This window comes from Oncorhynchus tshawytscha, linkage group LG01, assembly GCF_018296145.1.
Source record: "Oncorhynchus tshawytscha isolate Ot180627B linkage group LG01, Otsh_v2.0, whole genome shotgun sequence".
NCBI classification, from domain to species: domain Eukaryota; kingdom Metazoa; phylum Chordata; class Actinopteri; order Salmoniformes; family Salmonidae; genus Oncorhynchus; species Oncorhynchus tshawytscha.
Genome location: NC_056429.1, coordinates 63752988 through 63777318, shown reverse-complemented (window position 1 = coordinate 63777318; position 24331 = coordinate 63752988). Strand labels below are relative to the sequence as shown.

Sequence of the window (24331 nt, the reverse complement as noted above, 5' to 3'; positions counted from 1 at the left end):
ACAGATCATGTGTCTACGGCAATGGACATCCTAAAACAGGACAATCTTGTCCTGTAAGGGCTTGTGTGGGTGGGGTTCAGACTTTTGCCTGCACCCACACCAGTCCTTTTTGGTCAGATTGCTTACGCCTGCCCTAGAAATAGCTTGGCATGCCAGGTGGCTGTTGAAAGAGGATGACATGCTCCAAGCAGATGAATGAAACTCCTCTGTTCAACAAAATGTATAATTTAGGCCTAAAATTCCTGGAGCCAGTTTAATGACTGCTGCCTTAAAACATGGTGTTCATTGTGCATGCTTTAGTTCCATTAACAGCACCAGCGCTCCAGATGTGTTCCTGTTCACAGCCTCGTAATCTAACAAACTAACCACTATCAAACCCTCAGCACAGGGTGACAGGATCACAATCACATAGCAGATGCATAAACATTTGCATGGAAATTATCTATCACTTCTATTCATCCAGAAGAAACTAAGGTGCTTTCCACAGATGCAATTGGAGAATTATTTGAATAGTGTTTTGCAACTGATTTAGCAGCATACCCTGACAGTAATGAATGCGGTGTGGAAAAGTTGACTGAAATACTCTCATGACTTGACTTCCATTAACAGGATTGTAGTACCTCCCAGTCTCCGTATTTGTGACTGCGTCTCTTAACAACAGCACCTGTGCGAGGGAGTGGACTTTATGTACAGTGGCTTCGGAAAGTATTTTGACCCATTGACTTTTTCCATATTTTGTTATGTTACACCCTTATTCTAAAATTGATTAATTGTTTTTTTCCCACCTCAGAAATCTACACACAATACCCCATAATGACAAAGCAAAAACGGTTTGCTAATTTATATTTAAAAAAATAATGAAATATTACATAAGTATTCAGACTCTTTACTCAGTACTTTGTTGAAGCACCTTTGGCAGCGATTACAGCATAAATTCTTATTGGATATGACACTACAAGCTTGGCACACCTGTATTTGGGGAGTTTCTCCCATAATTCTCTGCAGATCCTCTCAAGCTCTGTCAGGTTGGATGGGGAGCATTGCTGCACAGCTATTTTCAGGTCTCTACAGAGATGTTCCATGGGGTTCAAGTACGGGCTCTGGCTGGGCCACTCAAGGACATTCAGAGACTTGTCCTGAAGCCACTCCTGCGTTTTCTTGGCTATGTGCTTAGGGTCGTTGTCCTGTTGGAAGGTGAACCTTCGCCCCAATCTGAGTACCTGAGCGCTCTGGAGAAGGTTTTCATCAAAGATCTCTCTGTACTTTGCTCTGTTCAGCTTTGCCTCGATCCTGACTAGTCTCCCAATCCCTGCCACTTAAAAACATCCCCACAGCATGATGCTGCCACCACTATGCTTTACCATAGGGATGGTGCCAGGTTTCCTCCAGACATGACGCTTGGCATTCAGGCCAAAGAGTTCAATCTTGGTTTCATCAGACCAGAGAATACTGTTTCTTATGGTCTGAGAGTCTTTTGGCAGGCTGTCATGTGCCGTTTACTGAGGAGTGGCTCCGTCTGGCCACTCTACCATAAAAGGCCTAATTGGTGGAATGATGCAGAGATGGTTGTCCTTCTGGAAGGTTCTCCCATCTCCACAGAGGAACTCTAGAGCTCTGTCAGAGTGATCATCGGGTTCTTGGTCAAATCAAATTAAATGTTATTTGTCACATGCGCCGAATACAACAGGTGTAGACCTTAAAGTGAAATGCTTACTTACAAGCCCTTAACCAACAATGCAGTTTAAAGAAAAACCCCAAAAAAGTAAGAGATAAGAATAACAAATCATTAAAAAGCAGCAGTAAATAATAGTGGGGATATATACAGGTGGTACTGGTACAGAGTCAATGTGTCAATGTGCGGAGGCACCGGTGTCGAGGTAATTATGTACATGTAGGTAGAATTATTAAAGTGGCTATGCATAGATAATAACAGAGAGTAACAGCAGCGTGGGGAGTGGGGGCAATGCAAATAGTCTGGGTAGCCATTTGATTAGCTGTTCAGGTGTCTTACAGCTTGAGGGTAGAAGCTGTTAAGAAGCCCTTTGGATCTTGACTTGGCGCTCTGGTAGTGCTTGCTGTGCAGTAGCAGAGAGAACTGTCTTGACTAGGGTGGCTGGAGTCTTTGACAATTTTTGGGGCATTTCTCAGACACGCCTGATATAGAGGTCCCAGATGGCAGGAAACTTGGCCCCAGTGATGTACTGGGCCGGACGCACTACCCTCTGTGGCTTGTGGTCGGAGGCCGAGCAGTTGCCATACCAGGCAGTCACCTCCCTGACCAAGGCCCTTCTCCCTCGATTGCTGGCAGCCCAATTTGTCTAGGAAGTGTCTTGGTGGTTCCAAACTTCTTCCATTTAAGAATGATGGAGGCCAATGTATTCTTGGGGACCTTCAATGCTGCAAACATTTTTTGGTACCTTTCCCCAGATCTGTGCCTCGACACAAGGCTGTCTTGGCACTCTACGGAAAATTCCTTCGACCTCATGGCTTGGTTTTTGCTCTGACACGCACTGTCAACTGTGGGAACTATATAGACATGTGTGTGCCTTTCCAAATCATGTCCAATCATTTGAATTTACCACAAGTGGACTCCAATCAAGTTGTAGAAACATCAAGGAAGATCAATGGAAACAAGATGCACCTGATCTCAATTTTCAAATCTCATAGCAAAGGGTCTGAATAGTTATGAAAATAAGGTATGTTTTTTAAAATTTGTAATAAATAATCTGTGGTGCAGAACAAATACATTGTTTCTGTGCCAGCCAAAGAACCATTTGAAGACTCGTTAGACACAGTCTCTTCTGAGACAGTGTAAATGTCAATGTGACGATATTGATCAGAGTGAATAGTCAATAAGCATCTTGTTTCATGGGAAAAAGTTGTGTAAAGGAATACAATATAAGCATTTCGCTGCACCTACTACATCTGCTAAACTGTGTATGAGACCAATAAACTTTGATTTGATATTCTATGATGCACATCCAGGCAGGGTATTCAGTACTTGTAAATTTCCAGGCAGCAATTCTTGTAACGCGTTTATTCAACAGCATGCCTCACATCGACTGCTTCTATTGGGCCACATGCCCAGATTCCAATTAGAGGTTGAGTTTGACAGTTATTAATGACAGAGAGTTACGGCAGGAAATCATGTCGCTTTCTTTGAACCATGTCTGTGTATTCATTGCGAGCTGGTTGGTAAGGTGGATTGCAAAACTGGGGACTTTGTGAATGAAAAATGTTGACATACAATACCGCTCAAAAGTCACTTGGGGTCACTTAGAAATGCTCTTGTTTTTGAAAGAAAGCTCATTTTTTGGCCATTAACATAACATTGATCAGAAATACAGTGTAGACATCGTTAATGTTGTAAATGACTATTGTAGCTGGAAACGGCTGATTTTGAATGGAATATCTACATAGTTGCTGATAATGGGCCTATCACTCCTGTGTTCCAATGTCACGTTGTGTTAGCGAATCCAAGTTTATCATTTTAAAAGGCTAATTGATAATAAAAAATAATAAAAAATGCAATTATATTAGCACAGCTGAAAACTGTTGTGCTGATTTAAAGGAGCAATAAAACTGGCCTTCTTTAGACTAGTTGAGTATCTGGAGCATCAGCATTTGTGGGTTCGATTACAGGCTAGTTATATTTTTGGATTCATCAATTCAAAACATGACATTATCTAAATGTTGGACTTTTTATAAAACTGGTTTTGATTCTGCATGGTTTAACATCACATAATACCAGAGACTCTTGAATTAATGTGAAATCGTTTTTAGTCATTTTTTGTGAAGGAATGTGACCAGACAGCTTGGGTCAGTGTGTCAAATTTGATGTGATAAGTAACAAGGTTTTGCTGATTAGAGTCTTGATGCATTTCTAATGCTGAGAAATTCCCCCCACTGCTGTGTCTATCATATTTAGTGGCATTAACCCCCACATTTCCTTGTGACAGTTGTAAACTCAGCAACAACAAAACCCTCAGGACCCTGTATTTCAAAGATAATTCATAAAAATCCCAAAAAACTTCACAGAACTTCAGTGTAAAGGGTTTAAAGACACTAACAGCTTACAGACGGTAGGCAATTAAGGTCACAGTTATGAAAACTTAGGACACTAAAGATGCCTTTCTACTGACTCTGAAAAACCCTAAAAGAAAGATGCCCTTGCTCACCTGCGTGAACGTGCCGTAGGCATGAGGACTGCAGATGTGGCCAGGGCAATAAATTGCAATTTCCGTACTGTGAGACGCCTAAGACTGCGCTACAGGGAGACATGACGGACAGCTGATCGTCCTCACAGTAGCAGACCACGTGTAACAACACCTGCACAGGATCGGTACATCTGAACAACACACCTGCGGGACAGGTACAGGATGGCACAACAACTGCCTGGGTTACACCAGGAACGCACAATCCCTCCATCAGTGCTCAGACTGTCTGCAATAGGCTGGACTAAGGGCTTGTAGGCCTGTTGTAAGGCAGGTCCTCACCAGACATCCGCAGCAACGTCGTCGCCTATGGGCACAAACCCACCGTCGCTAGACCAGACAGGACTGGCAAAAAGTGCTCTTCACTGATGAGTCGTGGTTATGTCTCACAAGGGGTGATGGTCGGATTCGCGTTTATCGTCGAAGGAAGGAGCGTTACACCGAGGCCTGTACGATTTGGAGATGGAGGGTCCGTCCTGGCCTGGGGCGGTGTGTCACAGCATCATCGGACTGAGCTTGTTGTCATTGCAGGCAATCTCAACGCTGTGTATTACAGGGAAAACATCCTCCTCCCTCGTGGTACCCTTCCTGCAGGCTCATCCTGACATGACCCTCCAGCATGACAATGCCACCAGCAATACTGCTCGTTCTGTGCGTGATTCACTGCAAGACAGGAATGCCATTGTTCTGCCATGGTCAGCGAAGAGCCCGGATCTCAATCCCATTGAGCACGTCTGGGACCTGTTGGATCGGAGGGTGAGGGCTAGGGCCATTCCCCCCAGAAATGTCCGGGAACTTGCAGTTGCCTTGGTGGAAGAGTTGGGTAACATCTCACAGCAAGAACTGGCAAATCTGGTGCAGTCCATGAGGAGATGCACTGCAGTACTTAATGCAGCTGGTGGCCACACCAGGTACTGACTGTAACTTTTTATTTTGACCCCCCCCCCCCTATATTTAGGGACACATTATTCAATTTTTGTTAGTCTCATGTCTGTGGAACTTGTTCAGTTTATGTCTCAGTTGTTGAGTTTTGCTATGTTCATACAAATATTTACACCTTAAGTTTGCTGATAATAACAGTGGGAGGACATTTTATTTTTTTGCTGAGTTTACCTCCTAAGCCTTGTGAAAGAACATCAGGGTACAGTGATATGGTAGTGATATGGTAATGCCAGAAAGAGTGAACGGTTACATAATAGAAGGTGAAGGATTTTACATTGCAGGTTGGATTCTCATTGCAGAATTGAGATGTCAGATGTCTGGGATCTGATACAATGTGGAGAAAAGGGAAGGAAAGTGGAAAAAATGTCAATGTGCAAGAAAAATAACATTCATTTATTTGGGGGAATACTGATTGTTGGTGTTGTCCTTTCTCAAAAACATTTCAAACTTTTAAATTGAGGAGTAAGTCAATAAAAACAACATTTCAGAATGCTGTTTTGCTTGAGGGCAAAAGTCAGTGTAGTCGTTTGAAGATTATTGCGGTCACACTGTTGCCAGTCTTGCCACCAAACTGGAAGCGGGGTGTTGGTAGCTCTTTCACAAAATCAAACCCTGCAAGTCAAAGACAATAAGTTTATGAGCAGCAAGCATAGAGTTAATACCTTGCCGTGCTAGCATTGCTTTTCAAGCTGTGAAACTCCCTCAAAACCCTTGCACTAGACTATGGTTTTGTGTGGGTTTTTAAACAACTATCATTCACCATCTGTGGTGCATCTTCAAAGCCAGTAGAGAGAAGCTGTCATTTTGACAGATGATGTTCACATGGCCTTGGTCCCAAAAGCATCTCCCCGGCTCTTACTCATGCTGAAGTGTGACAGCAAATGGGAGCTTGCCTAAATACTGGCTAAACAAGGCTGCTTTTGTTATAACCTGATGTTTGACCAGAGAGCTTTCTTGGTTGTGGCATTATAGCAACATTTTAATAATAGGCCAGACACTGAAATAAACCACCCAAACAAAGATTTTACAAGCCCAACAGACTGCCCTACTCCCAGCTGATAATACTTAACTTGCTATTGAGCATTCAAAATGATCATCATAATGGCATAAAAGATGCCATAAACAATCAAGGTTACTGATGAGAACTGACTTTGCATTCATGAAACAAACATATTTAGGTTATCATTATGTTGACTGTGGGATAGAGGCGTCCTGAAAAGTGTAATAATTCAGGCTGTACACTCATAACATTCCAGTGTCTCGGATGGTTCACTCACCTTGGCTGAACATCTGTAGTAGCTGTTCCTTAGTCCAGTTGCAGGAAGTGATGACGAACAGCCCCTCCTCCTTCAGTGCCCCTCTCAGGGATTGGATGTAGCATGCTTTGCCCTCCTCAGTGTTCTCTGGGTTCAGGCTTATGGCGTCAAATGTACCCTTGTCGATGCATACGTCAAAGTCGCTCAACTCTCCAGAGCAGCTCAAGAAGTCCACCTCCTAGTATGATGCAAAAGGCACAGTGAGTGAGTTGATATCAGTATATGCTTGAATCATATTTACATTTATATACAATAGCCTGGTACTCCAGATGTGTTGAGCTACATTATGGCTGTATGAGAAAGCCTGTACACCAAGTCTATCATTTCTCAAACTCTTTGGCATTAAACAACTGATAGTGCCTTCAGAAAGTATTCATACCCCGTGACTTCTTCAACATTTTGTGTTACAGCCTGAATTCAAAATGGATTAAATAGATTTTTTTCATCACCCACCAACACACACACACAAATACCCCATAATGACAAAGTGAAAACATATTTCATACATTTTTGCCAATTTATATCAAATTTAATACAGAAATCTCTCTTTTACATAAGTATTGACGACCCTAAGTCAATACATGTTAGAATCACATTGGGCAGCCATTATAGCTGAGTCTTTCTGGGTAAGTCTCTAAAAGCTTTGCACACCTGGATTGTTCCATATTTGCACATTATTCTTTTAAAAATTCAAGCTCTGTCAAGTTGGCTGTTGATCACTGCTAGACAGACATTTTCATGTCTTGCCATAGACTTTCAAGCCAATTTAAGGCAAAACTGTAACTAGGCTACTCAGGAACATTCAATGTCCTCTTGGTAAGCCACTCCAGTGTATATTTGGCCTTGTTTTAAGTTATTGTCCTGCCGAATGGTGAATTTGTCTCCCAGTGTTTGTTGGAAAGGAGACTAAACCAGGTTTTCCTCTAGGATTTTGCCTGTGCTCTATTCCATAGTTCTTGCCGATGACAAACATACACATAATACGATGTAGCCCCCATAATTATTGAAAATATGAAGAGTGGAACTCAGTGATACGTTGGATTTGCCCCAAACATAAGGGTCTGCTTCCAGGACATAAGGTTCATTTTTTTGCCACATTTTTTACAGTTTTACTTTAGTGCCTTATTCTGTACAGGCTTCCTTCTTTTTGCTCAGTCATTTAGGTTAGTATTGTGGAGTAACTACAATGTTGTTTATCCTTCCTCAGTTCTCCTATCACAACCATTAGTCTTTTAAACTCTTTTAAAGTCATCATTGGAGGTTTCCTTCCTCTCTGGCAACAGTTATGAAGGACCCCTGTATCTTTGTAGTAATAATAATAATAATAATAATAATAATAATAATAATTAATAACTTCACCATGCTCAAAAGGATATTCAATGTCTGCTTTCTTATCTACCAATAGGTGCCCTTCTTTGCAAGGTATTGGAAAACCTCCCTGGTCTTTAAGGTCGAATCTGTATTTGAGATCCACTGCTCGACTGAGGGACCTTACAGATAATTGTATGTGTGGGGTACAGAGATGAGGTAGTCGTTAATAAATCATGTTAAAACTATTACACACAGAGTGAGTCCATGTAACTTATTATTTCACTTGTTAAGCAAATTTTACTCCTGAACTTATTTAGGCTTGCCATAACAAAGCAGTTGAATACTTATTGACAAGACATCTCAGCATTTATTTTTTAATTAATTTGTAAAAATGTCTAAAATCATCATTCCACTTTCATATTATAGGGTATTGTGTGTAGGCCAGTCACACTAAATCTAAATTTAATCCATTTTAAATTCAGGCTGTAACACAACAAAATGTGGAAAAAGTCCAGGGGTATGAATACTTTCTGAAGGCACTGCATATAAGGGACTTTCAGCATCAATCTTTGGCTTCAATATCTGTTGAACTTGAGTAACCACGTGACAGAGGCTAATATCTGTGAAAAAGTAGAGCACTTTTGCCCCTGTGGTCAAAATTGACCACTGCTGAGGACCTACCACCAATGAAAGACCTCTTATCCTTATAGGCCATGGAACACTAGACCTCTGGGGTGAGCCAATCAGCCACACACTCACCACCACCTAAGGGTCACATCATTGGCATTTTATGAGGGGGTTAGCAGTGATTCAGTGTTGAGAGAAATCTGTATGTCCATTGGAATGGCTGCTTTCGTTTTGGACGGATGCGGCCATAAACCTCAGTGATGTGATTTAGGACAGAGGTGGGAGGGCAAGGCTTTAAAACAGTGGAAAAACACACATCCAAATGGTGACAGAGGTGGGATTGTCCCAGGCAGACACTAACTAGATGGTACACTCCAGGCTAGTCATTCACTCACACACTTTGTCTTCTACTGCTCTGGGGGTATGGATCATGATGCTAACATACCATCTGACATACACACCCACTGCTACCCATACAGGAATGTTGCCAGGCTCGGGTCAATATTGACTTCAACAGCAAGCACACTGACCAAGTACAGTATACAGTACACAGCTCCAGAGCAATGATCCCTCTAGCCCACAGAGAGAAGCATGATAGAAAGTTGAGTGAAGTTCAATCCCTTTACTGTGGCAATTGTGATTGACCCAATGCAATGTCAGCCACTTTCAATACAAACACCCCAAAACAAAACTAACTATGCAAGACTTTAGTACGCAAAACTAACTACGCAATAGATTTTGTTGTAGGCAGAACGCATCGGAGTAGGATTCAATTGCATTGACAAGCTCCACACAGACCCGTGGGGCATAACCAATCAGAGCTGCAGTAGGCTTATATGCAAATAAGCCATGGCCATATATGGAGCTGTGCCATTTACTTTGAAATTGACTGTTTTCAGCAATACACTAAGTAGTGTAAACAGCCAGATGGTAGCATAATTTGTTGATTGTCCGTAATAATGATATGGGAATAATAATGCATTATATTTTGTAAAGTGGTTTCTTGCATCAAACATTTTCAATCACCTCCTTGCCCTGCATGTATTTTTTAAGTCTCATGGAACATAGGCCTACATTGAACACCACACATTGGCTGCTACTGTAGGCTGAATGGGGCAGTCATTGAAAATTCTATTTTTTTTCTTAACTGACATGCCTAGCTAAATAAAAGGTGAAATTTAAAAAAATGATAAATCAGCTATTTCCATGTTAAAATGTTATGGGATGTATTTTCTCCATTGTTTTTGATGTTAGGCCACTCTGGTAGGACTACATTATGATCAAATAGCCACAGTAGCCTACTTGGCCACTTAAAATTAATTTAAAGCAGGTACAACCTCAGTGTTCACAGTAAACAAGCGCTGGAAGTTGCACAGAATTTTCACAAAGTTCAAGTTTGCTCTCAGCAGACCTGAAATTAGCTCAGTGGCATTTAAAAAAAAAAGGGAACATTGCTCCACAGGAAGGTGTACAGTAAGATATTATACTATGCATGTGTGTGTATGGGGGAGGAAACCTCACTCATCCCTAGGTACGGTATCGTATGGCTGAGCGGCATTTAAAATCTGTATTTCTTGCACATGTGTTCCTGCAGATGTGTTAAATCCCATCAGTTCTCCCAGGCACAAGGTGGCTGAATCCAAAGCCGGGCAGAGTCCCATTACTTTTAACCCCCCCCGAAAGGTAAACACAGGAGAGTTTCCCCTTATGGCAGCAGGGGATACGGTGCGCTGAAAGCTAGTTTGTGTCACTGGCAGATGAAGATTTCATGCAGAGCTAAGCATCAATGGCTGGGTTTGTCCATGGCCTGGGGTCCATCCAAGAGACCCTCAGTCCTAAACATAATATTACTGGGATGGAGTAAGGGAATGTTGGAAATGGACATTTTTATATTCCAGCCCTACACGTGGCATTATACCATTACAGTATGCTTAAATCATAAACAAAATGATCAATAAGGTTTTTTATTCATGAAATGGTCATTCTGACAGATATGTCACATATACAGTTGAAGTCAGAAGTTTACCTTAGCCAAAAACATTTAAACTCAGTTTCACAATTGCTGACATTTAATCCTAGTAAAAAGTCCCTGTCTTAGGTCAGTTAGGATCACCACATTATTTTAAGAATGTGAAATGTCAGAATAATAGTAGAGAATAATTTATTTCAGCTTTTATTTCTTTCATCACATTCCCAGTGGGTCAGAAGTTCACATACACTCAGTATTTGGAAGCATTGCCTTTAAATTGTTTAACTTGGGTCAAACATTTTGGATATTCTTCCACAAGCTTCCCACAATAAGTTGGGTGAATTTTGGCCCATTCCTCCATGACAGAGCTGGTGTAACTGAGTCAGGTTTGTAGGACCCTTGCTCGCACACTTTTTCAGTTCTGCCCACAAATTTTCTATAGGATTGAGATCAGGGCTTTGTAATGGCCACTCCAATACCTTGACTTTGTTGTCCTTAAGCCATTTTGACACAACTTTGGAAGTAGACTTGGGGTCATTGTCCATTTGGAAGACCCATTTGCGACCAAGCTCACTACCTGACTGATGTCTTGAGATGTAGTTTCAATATATCCACATAATTTTCCTCCTTAATGATGCCATCTATTTTGTGAAGTGCACCAGTCCCTCCTGCAGCAAAGCACTTCCACAACATTATGCTGCCACCCCCGTGCTTCATAGTTGGGATGGTGTTCTTCGGCTTGCAAGCATCCCCCTTTTTCCTCCAAACATAACGATGGTCATTATGACCAAACAGTTCTATTTTTGATTCATCAAACCAGAGGACATTTCTCCAAAAAGTACGATATTTGTCCCCATGTGCAGTTGCAAAACGTAGTTAGTTTTTTTCAAATGGCAGTTTTGGAGCAGTGGCTTCTACCTTGCTGAGCAGCCTTTCAGGTTATGTTGATATAGGACTCGGGTTACTGTGGATATAGATACTTTTGTACCGGTTCCCTCCAGCATCTTCACAATGTCCTTTGCTGTAGTTCTGGGATTGATTTGCACTTTTCGCACCAAAGTACGTTAATCTATAGGAGACAGAATGAGTCTCCTTCCTGAGCGGTATGACGGCTGTGTGGTCCCATGGTGTTTATACTTGTTCATCTGTACAAACAATAGTACACGTCATACCTTCAGGCATTTGGAAATTGCTCCCAAGGATGAACCAGACTTGTGGAGGTCTACAATTTTTTTTCTGTGGTCTTTGCTGATTTCTTTTGATTTTCCCATGATGTCAAGCAAAGAGGCACTGAGTTTGAAGGTAGGCCTTGAAATACATCCACAGGTACACCAATTGACTCAAATGATGTCAATTAGCCTATCAGAAGCTTCTAAAGCCATGACATAATTTTCTGGAATTTTCCAAGCTGTTTGACTAGCAATCCCGGATCCGGGAGCGTAATCATAGCCTCAAGCGAATTAGCATAACACAGCGGACATAAATACCCCTAGAAAATGTTCCTATTCATGAAAAATCACAAATGAAATATATTGAGACACAGCTTAGCCTTTTGTTAATCACACTGTCATCTCAGATTTTCAAAATATGCGTTACAGCCAACGCTAGACAAGCATTTGTGTAAGTTTATCATGGCATAATGCTATGCTAGGCTCTGCTGGCAGCAGGCAACATTTTCACGAAAATAAGAAAAGCAATCAAATTAAATCATTTACCTTTGAAGAACTTTGGATGTTTTCACTCAGGAGACTCCCAGTTAGATAGCAAATGTTCCTTTTTTCCAAAAATATTATTTTTGTAGGTGAAATAGCTCCCGTTTGTTCATCATGCTTGGCTGAGAAATCGACCGGAAAATGCTATCACTACAACGCCGAACTTTTTTCCAAATTAGCTCCATAATATCGACAGAAACATGGCAAATGCTGTTTAGAATCAAACCTCAAGGTGTTTTTAACATATATATTCGATAATATATCCGTTGAGGCAATTGGTTTCTCATAAGAAGCGATTGGAAAAATGGCTACCTCAGTATTTTACGCAAGATTTTCTGTGGGAGACATCATGTGACCACTTGCTAAATGTGGTCCCTTACGGCTATTCTTCAACAGAAATGCGTAAAAAGACGTCACAATGCTGTAGACACCTTGGGGAATACGTAGAAAACGTAAGCTCATTCGTAGCTCATTCACAGCCATATAAGGAATCATTGGCATGAGGCGGTTTTAAAAAATGCGGCACTTCCTGATTGGATTTTTATCTGGGCTTCGCCTGTAACATCAGTTCTGTTGCACTCACAGACAGTTTTGGAAACGTCAGAGTGTTTTCTATCCAAAGCTGTCAATTATATGCATAGTCGAGCATCTTTTCGTGACAAAATATCTTGTTTAAACGGGAACGTTTTTCATCCAAAAATTAAAATATCACCCCCTAGTGGTAAGTCACAGTCAACTTAGTGTATGTAAACTTCTGACCCACTGGAATTGTGATACAGTGAATGATTAGTGAAATAATCTGTCTGTAAACAACTGTTGGAAAAATTACTTGTGTCATTCAAAGTAGATGTCCTAACCGACTTGCCAAAAATATAGTTTGTTAACAATAAATGTGTGGAGTGGTTGAAAAACAAGTTTTAAAGACACCAACCTAACTGTATGTAAACTTCTGACTTCAGCTGTATGCAGTGCACCACACCTATTTTTCTTCCAAAGCATTAGCGACCAATATAATGTTATTCATTTATTAAAATATGACTGTATATTGAATAGGTATGAGGTATAGACATACTGTATGGAGGTGTGTGTTGGTGTCTGTGCATAGATCTCACAATACAATCAAATAGTGCCACCAACAGTATACCATCTGCTGTAACCATGTGTCCCATGCACATAACGATTGCTGGTATACACATGACCAAAACACTGGCTATTTGTTGTTATTGCAAAAGAGAGATAGGTACTCTCCCTTATCACTTGTGTATTAACAAAAAACACTCAACGCCATTACTGTGCACTGCAATTACAAAGCTATTAAGCCTGCTAATGTACTGTGCAACAGCAGATAGATACTATGCTGTTACTGTAGTGTTACTGTAGCGATTATAATTTCTACACACACACACAGCAGTTTGGGCTTACCTTGACCTCCACATTAGAAAAGTCTTCTGTCTGCAGTACACTTCTTGCAAGTTTAACAGAGGCAGCAGAATAATCTATTCCTGTGAGATTTGTGTATCCACTTTTGGCCTAGAGAAGAAAAAAATAATCAAAATGCATAAAGAACATGAATAGTCATGCAAGGCAAAAATTATTGACATAGGTGAAGAGAGTATTTAATCAAATGTTGTCCTACACCGAGTGTACAAAACATTCCTAATATTGAGTTGCACCCCCTTTAACCTCAGAACAGCCTCAATTCGTCAGGGCATGGACTCTACAAGGTGTCGAACGCATTCCACAGGGATGCTGGCCCATGTTGTCTCTAATGCTTCCCAGTTGTGTCAAGTTGGCTGCAGGTCCTTTGGGTGGTGGACCATTCTTGATACACGGGGCAACTGTTGAGCGAAAAACCCAGCAGAGTTGCAGTTCTTGACACACTCACCCTCTGAATGGCATGCATACACAATCCATGTCTCAAGGATTAAAAGTTTGTAACCCGTTTAACCCGTCTCCTCCCCTTCATCTACCCTGATTGAAGTGAATTTAACAAGTGACATCAATAAGGGATCATAGATGTCACCTGGTTTCAACTGGTCAGTGTGTCATGGAAATAGCAGGTGCTCTTAATGTTTTGTACATTCAGTATATGCTACAGGTGTAGGCCTAATAGGCATTTTTACAGCATAGTAATTCCACACCTTTCAATTTTTTACAAAGCCTACCAGTTCTACTAAGAGGACACCATTCCCTGTGCCAATATCAAGTATAGCAGCGTCTTCTGGGATTTCCTCTTTTTCCATCCACCGCAACACACGGTCCATACTCTCTTCTCCAAACCTTGGGAAATAGATATGGGGCACAGTGCAGCACAATGTGTCCTTGGTTGCTGTATATTGTACTAGGTAGTTCACTGGGGCAAAGTGTTACAGGCAAATTAACATTCCACCCATAGACATTAATTCCACCTCCCCAATCCATTGCAATTAAAAGTTGATATAGGGCTGCAGATCCATGTACACTACAACCAGAATTATCTTTACCATATCTCACCGACGTCTCCAATGTCTTTAAACGTCTGCAATTCCCTCTGGTACGCATCATCCCAGCTAACAAAAAATAAATGAAAATAATGTAACCTCGCAAGGAACAGAAATATACACAGTTTCTATAAATAGTGGCGTAAAACAGCTCGTGTGGCGTAGTGCCTTAATGATTTTTGGACTGTATGGGAATCGCAAATAAATACAAATGTAACATTAGCAATTATGCTGGGCAAGGAGAACAGTGGTGTCATTTGGAACACTCACTATTCTTTCGTTCCGAGCTTCGAGGGTGTAAAATCATCTTTGACCAAGTCCTCATTGATTTTAGAGGTATTTGGACAGTCACGCGTGCATTCAATGGATTCCATACCAGATAGATAGCTAGCTTCTTGCTGTATAAACCAAAATAGCTAACGTTAGCTGGCCAAGTAGCAAACGCGGGCAGGAAGCAAGCATCAAAACGTGTTCCTCTACTTTCATGTGCACATATTCTGTATGTTTTAAAGAAGAGGAATACTGTAGCTAGTTAGGCAACGTAAATTAAGCGATATGCGTTATCGTTTATAATAATGCACAGACATATAAGTTTCCCATTGTGTTTATGACGCCCAGAGGAGCGAGCGTGCAACCAAAGAGTTGTATAAGTAACTCAAGATAGACCATAGTAGGCAGAACAAGCAAGGATGTGGGCAGAGCCAAGTACGAGCAAGCGAGATCCTATTGACGCGTTCTAAGCATGTATTTAGATGTTTCCGTTAGGGAACGCCTACTCTGTGAAGTGCGCGTGTGCACTGACTCAATTCGCCCTTGCACTCCTTCTCAACCATGACATTTAAAGGGTAATGTCTACAAAACTTAGTCCACTATTCGTAACACATTTTAGTTTTTTGAAACAAACTGTATGGAGATCGAATGTTTAATCGATGAGAAAATTAGCAGAATATCGGCCAAAATCCATCTCGCTCCATTTTCTCCTACTACTAGCCACTGGCCTTCCTCTCCTCACCATATTTGGTGGTGAGTAGGAACGCCAACCGGATGCTTCATGTTTATACATCCGGTGAAACATCTAGGAGGGGTGCTATCATTGAGTTATAGATGGGATGTTTCCATCATGGCGGCATCCATTTCGGGATATACTTTTAGTTCTGTGTGTTATCACAGCGCTAACAGCAACTCTGATCATGTAAGTACGGGAAACATGTTAATGAATTGGGAAGGAGTGCATACATTTGTTTAGTTACAACTTGGGTATATATTTGGATGTTATTGTCTGAAATTAAGTCAGTGGATTTCCCAGTGTCATCTTCCTGTTGCTCGCTAGCTGCAAACTAAGCGCAATCACTTGCATAGCGAGACATTTGCTAGCTAACGTTATTTGGCTAGCCTGCTATGCTATCTATGTCAACCCAACTGACTTCCGTGGTGTCGACTGTATATATAATATATGTATATGTTTGACAATGCAACATTGATGTTGCTATAATTAGTTGGTTGATTTAACTATATTTGAAAAATGTCAATTGCATCACCTTCTGCAAATCAAGCACTAAAATGAACTAGTTAGATTCTGTTCATGTCATCATCAGACTGGTAGAACAAGCTAGCTGTCTAGATTGTTTCCGCGTTATCTACTGTAGCCAGTTAGCCGGTTATGCTAGCCAGTTAGCCTGTCATGTTAAATTATCTGACTTAACATTAGTTAGCTAACTGGCCAAAAATGTAGCTCCATATTTATTGCTATGTAATTGTTTGTTGTATTGTTTTTGTAAAGTAATTTATTCTAGCACTGTTATCACATAGTTAGCAAGCTAGCTAGTTGGACAACTAGGAAGTGAATTGATCAAATAAATAAGCATGCTTTCAAGCCACAAGTTTTTGTTTATCATTAGAAGACTGGATTGACACCTGTCAGTAAACAGTGTGTCGATGCCGCCTAATGTTTCACCTGACATTTGACACGTGATTTGTGATTAGTCTAGTGGTTAGAGCGTTGGACTAGTAACCAGAAGGTTGCAAGTTCAAACCCCCGAGCTGACAAGGTACAAATCTGTCGTTCTGCCCCTGATCAGGCAGTTTTAACCCACTGTTCCTAGGCCGTCATTGAAAATAAGAATTTGTTCTTAACTGACTTGCCTAGTTAAATAAAGGTAAAATAAAAATGGGTTGACAATGTGTAGTGAGAGCTTGAAAAGTGTCAGGCCTCATAGTGCTGATTGTTTATTATTAGTAATTGTCTTCTGCCCAATATATTCTAGGCCTATTTTTATAATTATAAACAACTTTTTGATCCTACAGGAGGGATTCCTTTTAGGAGAAGTTAGGCATGAAGAAACTGTCAGCATCAGTGATACACAGATCAGCAGTTCTGAACTACTCCAAGTAGTAGGTAAGGCCTTGGGTAGCTAACTCAAAGAAACCAACCTATTTGTTCCCAGGCTTGTGTTGGTGGGTTATATGCTACTGTGGAATTTTGTCAAACTGGACTGGCAGGTTTTAGATCAAAAGGAGTGTATTTTGTTTTTTCTGTTTATAGTGGAAGACCTTTACTGCAGCTGTTCAATATGTTATGTAGCTAGTAATGTATTTTGTATGCAATATTACTGTAGGCTGTCTAAAGTCTTACAATTTGTAGTCATCTCAACATTTATAGCGGTAAGATTATATATATATATATATATATATATTTTTTTTTTAAACATTTTAGTCATTTAGCAGACACTCTTATCCAGAACGACTTACATTTTTGAGTCCATACATATTGATACATATTCATACTGAACCCTTTGGGAGTCGAACCTAGTTGCAAGCACCATGCTCTACCAACTGAGCTACACAGGATGACATTAGACTAACTCTATACGATGGAGTTTAATAACATACATTTGCTGTGTTCTTTTTTTAAAAAAATTTTTAAACAGAAGTCCACAATCATGAACCTTGTGCACAGCTATTTAGGTAAGATATTATATTATTTAAAATTAATGGAATTTGTTGTCCTTAATGACATTTTGTGACATAACAAAAAGTAAAATGTTTTTTCCAAATGACTGCTTGGTTTATGTGCAAGTTATGGGCTTGAATATAATTAGACTGGATAAATAATTGATTAAATTTATCACTAATCAGAGATTAAGCTTTGTCTTCATCATGCCATCATGCACATTGTAGGTTAAATGCCGCACAGTACTTTCATTCAACAAATAAGGGATGTAATTGTCAGTGAACAGTAGGTGGCCCCACCCCACCATGAGTTTTGAGTAACAAATGCAGAGCTACTGGAGGAAATTGACTTTTTGTCTGTATCTTTCCCCCACCAGCTTTTATGATTATGCTGGACAAGTCAATGAAGAGAGTCTTAACAGAATTCTTAAAGACAGACGGAAAGTGAGTATTTATTGTATCGTAGGTCTATTTGTATGAACATTTAGTGGTATTATATGCCAGTAGTATCTAGCTAAAACACTGGCTGCGCATCTTTTAAATGACCCTCTTGTACTTGACCCCCTGCGCGCGCGTGTAGAATGTCATCGGCTGGTACAGGTTCAGGAGGAACACGCAGCAGCAGATGTCGTTCAGGGAACAGATCATCCATAAGCAGCTGACCCAGCTGCTAGGAGTGCCTGACCTAGTCTTCCTCCTCTTTAGCTTCATCTCCACAGCCAACAACTCCACACACGCCCTGGAGTATGTGCTGTTCAGACCCAACCGCAGGTAGGACTCCCTACACATAGCCATACGCACGCAGTACCAAACAGCATGCACAAACAGGCTGATGCATATGTTGGTGACGCTAAACAATTCACACACCTTTTTAAAGGGATTTTGGCAATGAAGCCCTTTATAATCCACACATTCAAACTGTACATTAAGTTAGCTGTTGAACCACCCTCTGTGATTATTCACAGGCTGTTGCTCACCCTGTGTTTGCAGGTCAGTGTATGTGAGAGTTGGATAAAAGCATAAATACTCAGTGGCACAGATACCACAGAGGCGGCGAACAGTAGTGGCCTCTACTTTGAGACAAAATGGTTGCTAGTTGTGGAGGCTCCTCAGGTGCATAGGCATAATTAATTTTATTCCTTTATTTATTTGTCAGGCACAATGTACAGCATGCCATTGCATCAGATTTGTCTGTTGTCCCTGGGAAGAAAACTTATATTTATATTAAATCAAGTTTAAATGTCCAACAGTATCGGACATCTTAAGAGAATGTCTTAACGTTCACATGACTGCTTTCCTTTATAGAATGACCGTTCAGATGCATCATACAGATTAATGAACTATGTCTGGTCTAGCAATTCTATATCTAGGGTCAGATGGACAGCACAGCTGGAGGTCTGTCTGTAGGGATTCAAGGCTTGTGTGTTGGAATCAAGCTGGGGATTTAAATGCTACTCTGTCTGGCTCAGAGTGGGTTGGTGGAGGCCTGGTGGGATTGTGTGTGGGTGAAATTGGACATTAGCAAATTATTACGTCTTCTGAACTCCCAACTAGATCCATTGGGTCTGGGCATAAATCAAAGCTGTTGCTGCCCTACATACAAGTTACAGGGCCCCAGCCATCAATGGGTGAAAGGGTATTTTGGGCAAGGCTGCCTGTAGTGCATCATCAGACCAACTCTGGTTCTACCTAGCAGGTACAACCAGAGGGTGACCCTCAGCATCCCAAACCTGGGCAACACCAGCCAGCAGGAATACAAGGTCTCCTCTGTCCCCAACACCTCACTCAACTATGCCAAGGTCATCAAAGAGCATGGGTGAGTGTCTCCCACATGTAGCCACTGTAAAGTTGTTTATTTTTAATGATTGAGAATCTTGTTTGATGGAAATGGGATGTGTTGTATGTTTTGCAGGGCTGAATTTTTTGACAAAGATGGTGTGATGAAGGATATCAGAACAATTTTTCAAGTCTACGGTGCACTACAAGATAAAGTGCAAGTGAGTTGGCTGCCAGCAAATTTCCTATTCATACCATTCAATTGATAGAAGTCACATACTATACTTGCATAAACAGCAATGTGGTGCTTTGGTTGACACCATAGCTACAGTGCCTTCAGAAAGTATTCAACCCCCCATGAACTTTTCCACATTTTGTTGCATTACAAAGTGGGATTTTTAAAACGAATGTAATTATTTTTACACAAAATACTCTGTCAACAAATGTATGAAAAATAAAACTCTAATATATCCTGATTTAGACAAGTATTCAACCCCGTGAGTCAATAGATGTTAAACACCTTTTGGCAGCAACTACAGCTGTGAGTCATTTTGTGTTAGTCTAAGAGCTTTGCACACCTGGATTATACAATATTTATTTTAAAAAATCTTCAAGCTCTGTCAAGTTGGTTGTTGATCAATTGCTAGACAGCCATTTTAAAGTTTTGCCATAGATTTTCAAGCCAATTTAAGTCAGAATTGTAACTAGGACACTCAGGAACATTCAATGTCATCTTGGGAAGCAACTCCAGTGTATATTTGGCCTTGTTTTAGGTTGTTGTCTTGCTGAAATGTGAATTTGTCTTCCAGTGTCGGGAAGTGGACTGAACTTGGTTTTCCTCTAGAATTTTGCCTATGCTTAGCTCTATTGCGTTTCTGCTCATCCCCCAAAAATCTCCTTAGTCTTTGCCGATGACAAGTGTACCCATAACAAGATGCAGCCAGCCACCACCATGCTTGAACATATGAAGAGTGGTGGTACTCTGTGGTTGGATTTGCCCAAACTTCATGCTTTGTATTCAGGACAAAAGGTTAATTTTCTTTGCCACATTCTTTGCAGTATTAATTTATTGCCTTCTTGCAAACATGATGCATGTTTTGGAATATCTTTTCAAATCCAAAAACATTTTATTTGTCACGTGCTTCGTAAACAACCGGCGTAGAATAACAGTGAAATGCTTACTTACGAATCCTTTTAACAATATATATTTTTAAATAGTGACACAATGAATAACAATATAGAGTAAAAATAACATGGCTATATACAGGGAATAGCAGTACTGAGTATGCTGTACAGGCTTCCTTTCTTTGTTTTAAAATTACTATTGGCCAACAGGAGGCTGCTGAGGGGAGGATGGCTAATAATAATAGCCGGAACGGAGCCAGTGGAATGGCATCGAACCCATGATACCATTCCGTTCCAGCCATTACCAGTGCCACCAATCTCCTGTGTATTGGCCTTCTAGTGAAATCCCATAGCGGTTTCCTTCCTCTCCAGCAACTGAGTTAGGAAGGATGCCTGTATCTTTGTATTGACTGGGTGTATTGATACGCCCTCCAAAGTGTAATAAATAACTTGACTATGCTGACAGGGATATTCGGTGTCTGCTTTTATTTTTACCAATCTACCATTTGTGCCCTTTTTTGAAAAACCTCCCTAGTCTTTATGGTTGAACATCTGCTTGAAATTCACAACTCAACTGAGGGGCCTTACATAATTCTGTGTCTGGCGTACATCGATGGGGTAGTCATAACAAAAATCATGTAAACCACTATTGCACACAGTGAGTCAATGCAAGTTATGTGATTTGTCAAGCAAATGTTTACTACTGAACTTAAGGCTTTCCATAACAAAGGCTTGAATACCTTTTTGACTTTCTTAGCTTTTTAAATGATTTTGTAAACATTCAAAAAAATAAAATTCCTTCATTTTGGGTTATTGTGTGTAGACTAGTGACACAATCTAATACATAATGAATTCAGGCTGTAACAAAATCAACAGATTGACTACTTTCTGAAGGCACATAGAAAAATAGTGATGATATGATTCTTGAATTGTTAGCTTTTTTCCTGTTTCAGTCTGTATGTGGAGAGGTTGAGCAGAGTGAACGTGTGAAAGAGAAAGTCCAGGAGGAGGTGAACAAACTCAAACAGCAAATTGTTCTCAGGAAACGAAAAACCACAGATGAAGAGAGAAGTATGTAACTTATTTGGGTATGAATTTGGCTACTCAAATTCATTCTCATAAAATGATTCTTGTATCAACTATAATCTCCCTGTAACTATATGCGGCGAGGTATTTTGCAATGTGGTATTGCGCAAAGAAAATGTTTTTTTGTTGCTTATTGAACCCCTCCCCTTTTAATATTAGCCTATTTGTCTCTCTCCGTCATTCAGGACTCCAGGAAGCGCAGAACCCTGAGCCACGTCTCACTCCTGAGGAGAACACAGAGCCCCCGGAGACCTCCCTCCTGTCCAGAGTGGCCTTCCACACCCCATCCACCCCCGAGCGGCCAGGTCCCTCCGCAAACCCTCCTGCCTACGCAGACCTCCTCTCCTTGCAGAATGACTCACTTCTCCCCTTCTCATCCTCCCCTACCAGTGCTGCGCTGCTCCCCCGGCCCCAGGCTGTGGGCTCCCCAGGCCACCCTTCTCCCAGCCCATTAGGTCTGGGCCTCAGTGCTGGCCCCAACCCTGCTCCTAGCCCTGGTACACCATACCTGGGAAACGGGGACGGATCCAGCTCTGACTCCCTGGACAGACAGGCCGCAGGGCAAGAGGATGATGACGAGGAGGAAGATGATGATGAGGACAGCAGCGAGTACGAGAACCTTGTGAGCGAGGTGGGGCAGTTGCCCCCAGTTTCCGCCAGTGTGTTGCTGCAGGGCCGCCCAGCCGCCCTCAGTCCGGACGGCGACGCCTCAGTCCGTGGTTCACAGACCTAGTAGATGGGGATGTGGGGGGGGGCTCAATTAACTGACGCACCGAGATAGGAGGGCGTCCAAACCAATCAAAGATAATTATTCTATATTACAGAGGAAGTGCCAGCCCTGAAAATAAAAGGCATGCGCAGGTGGGGTATTCTGCTGTGTATATCTGTTTGTCTTAGTTTATCTCTATTCTGGGGGGAATGTCAAGCTTCATGGGGTTTTACTTTTCTGTCTAGCTTGGAAAAGATAGTCTGTTGGAGCCTGGCTCTCTTCAGTGGATGTGTTTTGATTTAGGGACGGAGGACGTTATAATGGAATAAACGCCAACCGGTTTGTCCGACCTCTCCGTATGGATAGACCCACTCCGCTTTTCCTGGATCATGCTGCGTCACATCTGCATCACCAACTTTAAGCATCCAATTGTACCATTACCTCTTGCACTATTTTTGCTTTTTTTAAAACAATTTAAGAAAAGCAAAAGAAATGTTCTGCGGCCTTCAAACCTTTTCTTTTTTTTTGAGACAGGCGAGAGATTTTTTTTTCAATATTTTTGCGGTCGTGATTTGCTTATTACAAAAAAGAGATGGTGGTGACTGCCAAAGTAATGGAAACACTTGAAAGTATATTCAAAGCAGGTGCTTCCAAACACAGGTGGGGAACCTGAGTTAAGCTATTATCATCCCATCATGCCTATGGGCATGTATTAAAAATGCTTGGGAGGCCATTATTTTGGCTACTATGGCTATGCCACCAACCACAGGGCACTAGTTGTTACTGAATGGTTTGATGAGCATGAAAACAATGTAAACCATATTCCAATGCTGTCTGTCACCAGACCTCATCCCGATTGAACGCTTATGGGAAATTCTGGAGTGGTGCCTGAGACAGCATTTTTCACCACCATCCATGTCACATCCCTCCCAAGTTCCAGACACTTGTAGAATCTATGCCAAGGTGCATTGAAGCTGTTCTGGCCCCAACGCCCTATTAAGTCACTTTATGTTGGTGTTTCCTTTATTATTGTCAGTTATGTATGTAAACTATCATTTCGGTAGCCTGCACGGTTCTAGACACTCAACTTTGAACTGTCATTAGGATTTAATTTCCTTTTAACATTGATGTATTTTTATGAATCATGCGGTTGCCTATTTAGTTGACGAAGAATAGTTTTTATTCAAAGTTTTCCTTTGTCACTACTATAATGGGTGCTTATATTATTTTTATGACGACGTTAATGTCACTTTCATTCTTCTACAATAACACTGAAACTGTATGCGCTTTGCTGCACTTAACAAATGTAGTTGATTTATTGTATTGTGCTTTATCGATGCAGTTCAGTTGTGCTACTTGAGTAGTATGCTTTGACCACCTGAGCAGAGCTAGCTCAGCTTTTGCGCATTGTATGGGGTCGACAGGGCGAAAACAACTGACTGTACCTTTACTAACCAGACAACTCTGCTGCATCAGAGCTAGCAGTAAACAAGAAACTGCTTCTACATAGACCTGTCTGCTTCTTCCACCTGTTGTCCTTGCACTGGTGGTTGCCTCCATTACTGCTGACACTGACTAGAATGGCTTCTCCCTAGGTAATTCTGATGGAAAGGTTCTCCCTGTAGTGTCTAAATGTGTTACAGCCTGGGAACAAGGCAACTCCTGCCTGTCCTGTCAAAACCAATAGACCTCACACACTCAATGCTGGCTGGGCTAAATGTGTATGGACCTTTTGATAATGTGACAAATATGACCTCAATTCATAGTCCAGTGCCTTCCATTTTGACAGTTACACTGGCTCGTAACTACACACACAATGCAAGCGACTGGAAAGAAGTTTGTTCCAATTGTGGTGAGAGGATCCTTTACCCTGCAGTGTTATCCTAGGCCTTGTCTATATTTTTTGTGCTCTGCTTACCCCACATCATATTTGGTTGTTTACAGTCACGTTCGTTAAGCTAACGTAGCAGGCATAAAATAAATGCCTGAAGCTAGATCCCCTACATACTAGTCTTGACTAGAAGAAAAAAACACTGCCATGGGAGGTTCTCTTCTGCACTGTTCAATCAATCCAGTAAATGTGGAGGAGTTAAGTGGGAGTGTTGCCTTGTTAAT

At 41.2% G+C, this 24331-nt stretch overlaps 2 protein-coding genes across 4 annotated transcripts; one reads left to right on the top strand and one right to left on the bottom strand.

Annotated features, from left to right (window-relative positions):
* Nucleotides 1–5528: 5528 nt before the first annotated feature.
* Nucleotides 5529–15271, bottom strand: eef1akmt2 (EEF1A lysine methyltransferase 2). Its single transcript, XM_024427673.2, has 6 exons — nt 14842–15271; nt 14575–14640; nt 14257–14371; nt 13514–13621; nt 6434–6650; nt 5529–5768 (listed from the first exon to the last, which is right to left on the bottom strand). Exons 1-6 carry the CDS (start codon nt 14943–14945, stop codon nt 5671–5673), a joined length of 708 nt encoding a protein of 235 aa, XP_024283441.1. The 5' UTR covers nt 14946–15271; the 3' UTR covers nt 5529–5670.
* A 358-nt stretch (nt 15272–15629) lies between these two features.
* Nucleotides 15630–24178, top strand: LOC112254788 (BRISC complex subunit Abraxas 2). Of its 3 annotated transcripts, none has more exons than XM_024427659.2 (9): nt 15630–15763; nt 16876–16966; nt 17502–17535; nt 17898–17964; nt 18101–18291; nt 19214–19336; nt 19433–19517; nt 21375–21492; nt 21693–24178. In XM_024427659.2, the coding sequence occupies exons 1-9, from the start codon at nt 15692–15694 to the stop codon at nt 22238–22240; spliced, it is 1329 nt and encodes a 442-aa protein (XP_024283427.1). In that variant the 5' UTR covers nt 15630–15691; the 3' UTR covers nt 22241–24178. The 3 variants fall into 3 exon arrangements, with proteins under 3 accessions (XP_024283427.1, XP_024283418.1, XP_024283410.1); XM_024427650.2 differs by having other exon boundaries at nt 17499–17535; nt 19217–19336; XM_024427642.2 differs by having other exon boundaries at nt 17499–17535.
* The last annotated feature ends 153 nt before the right edge of the window (nt 24179–24331 follow it).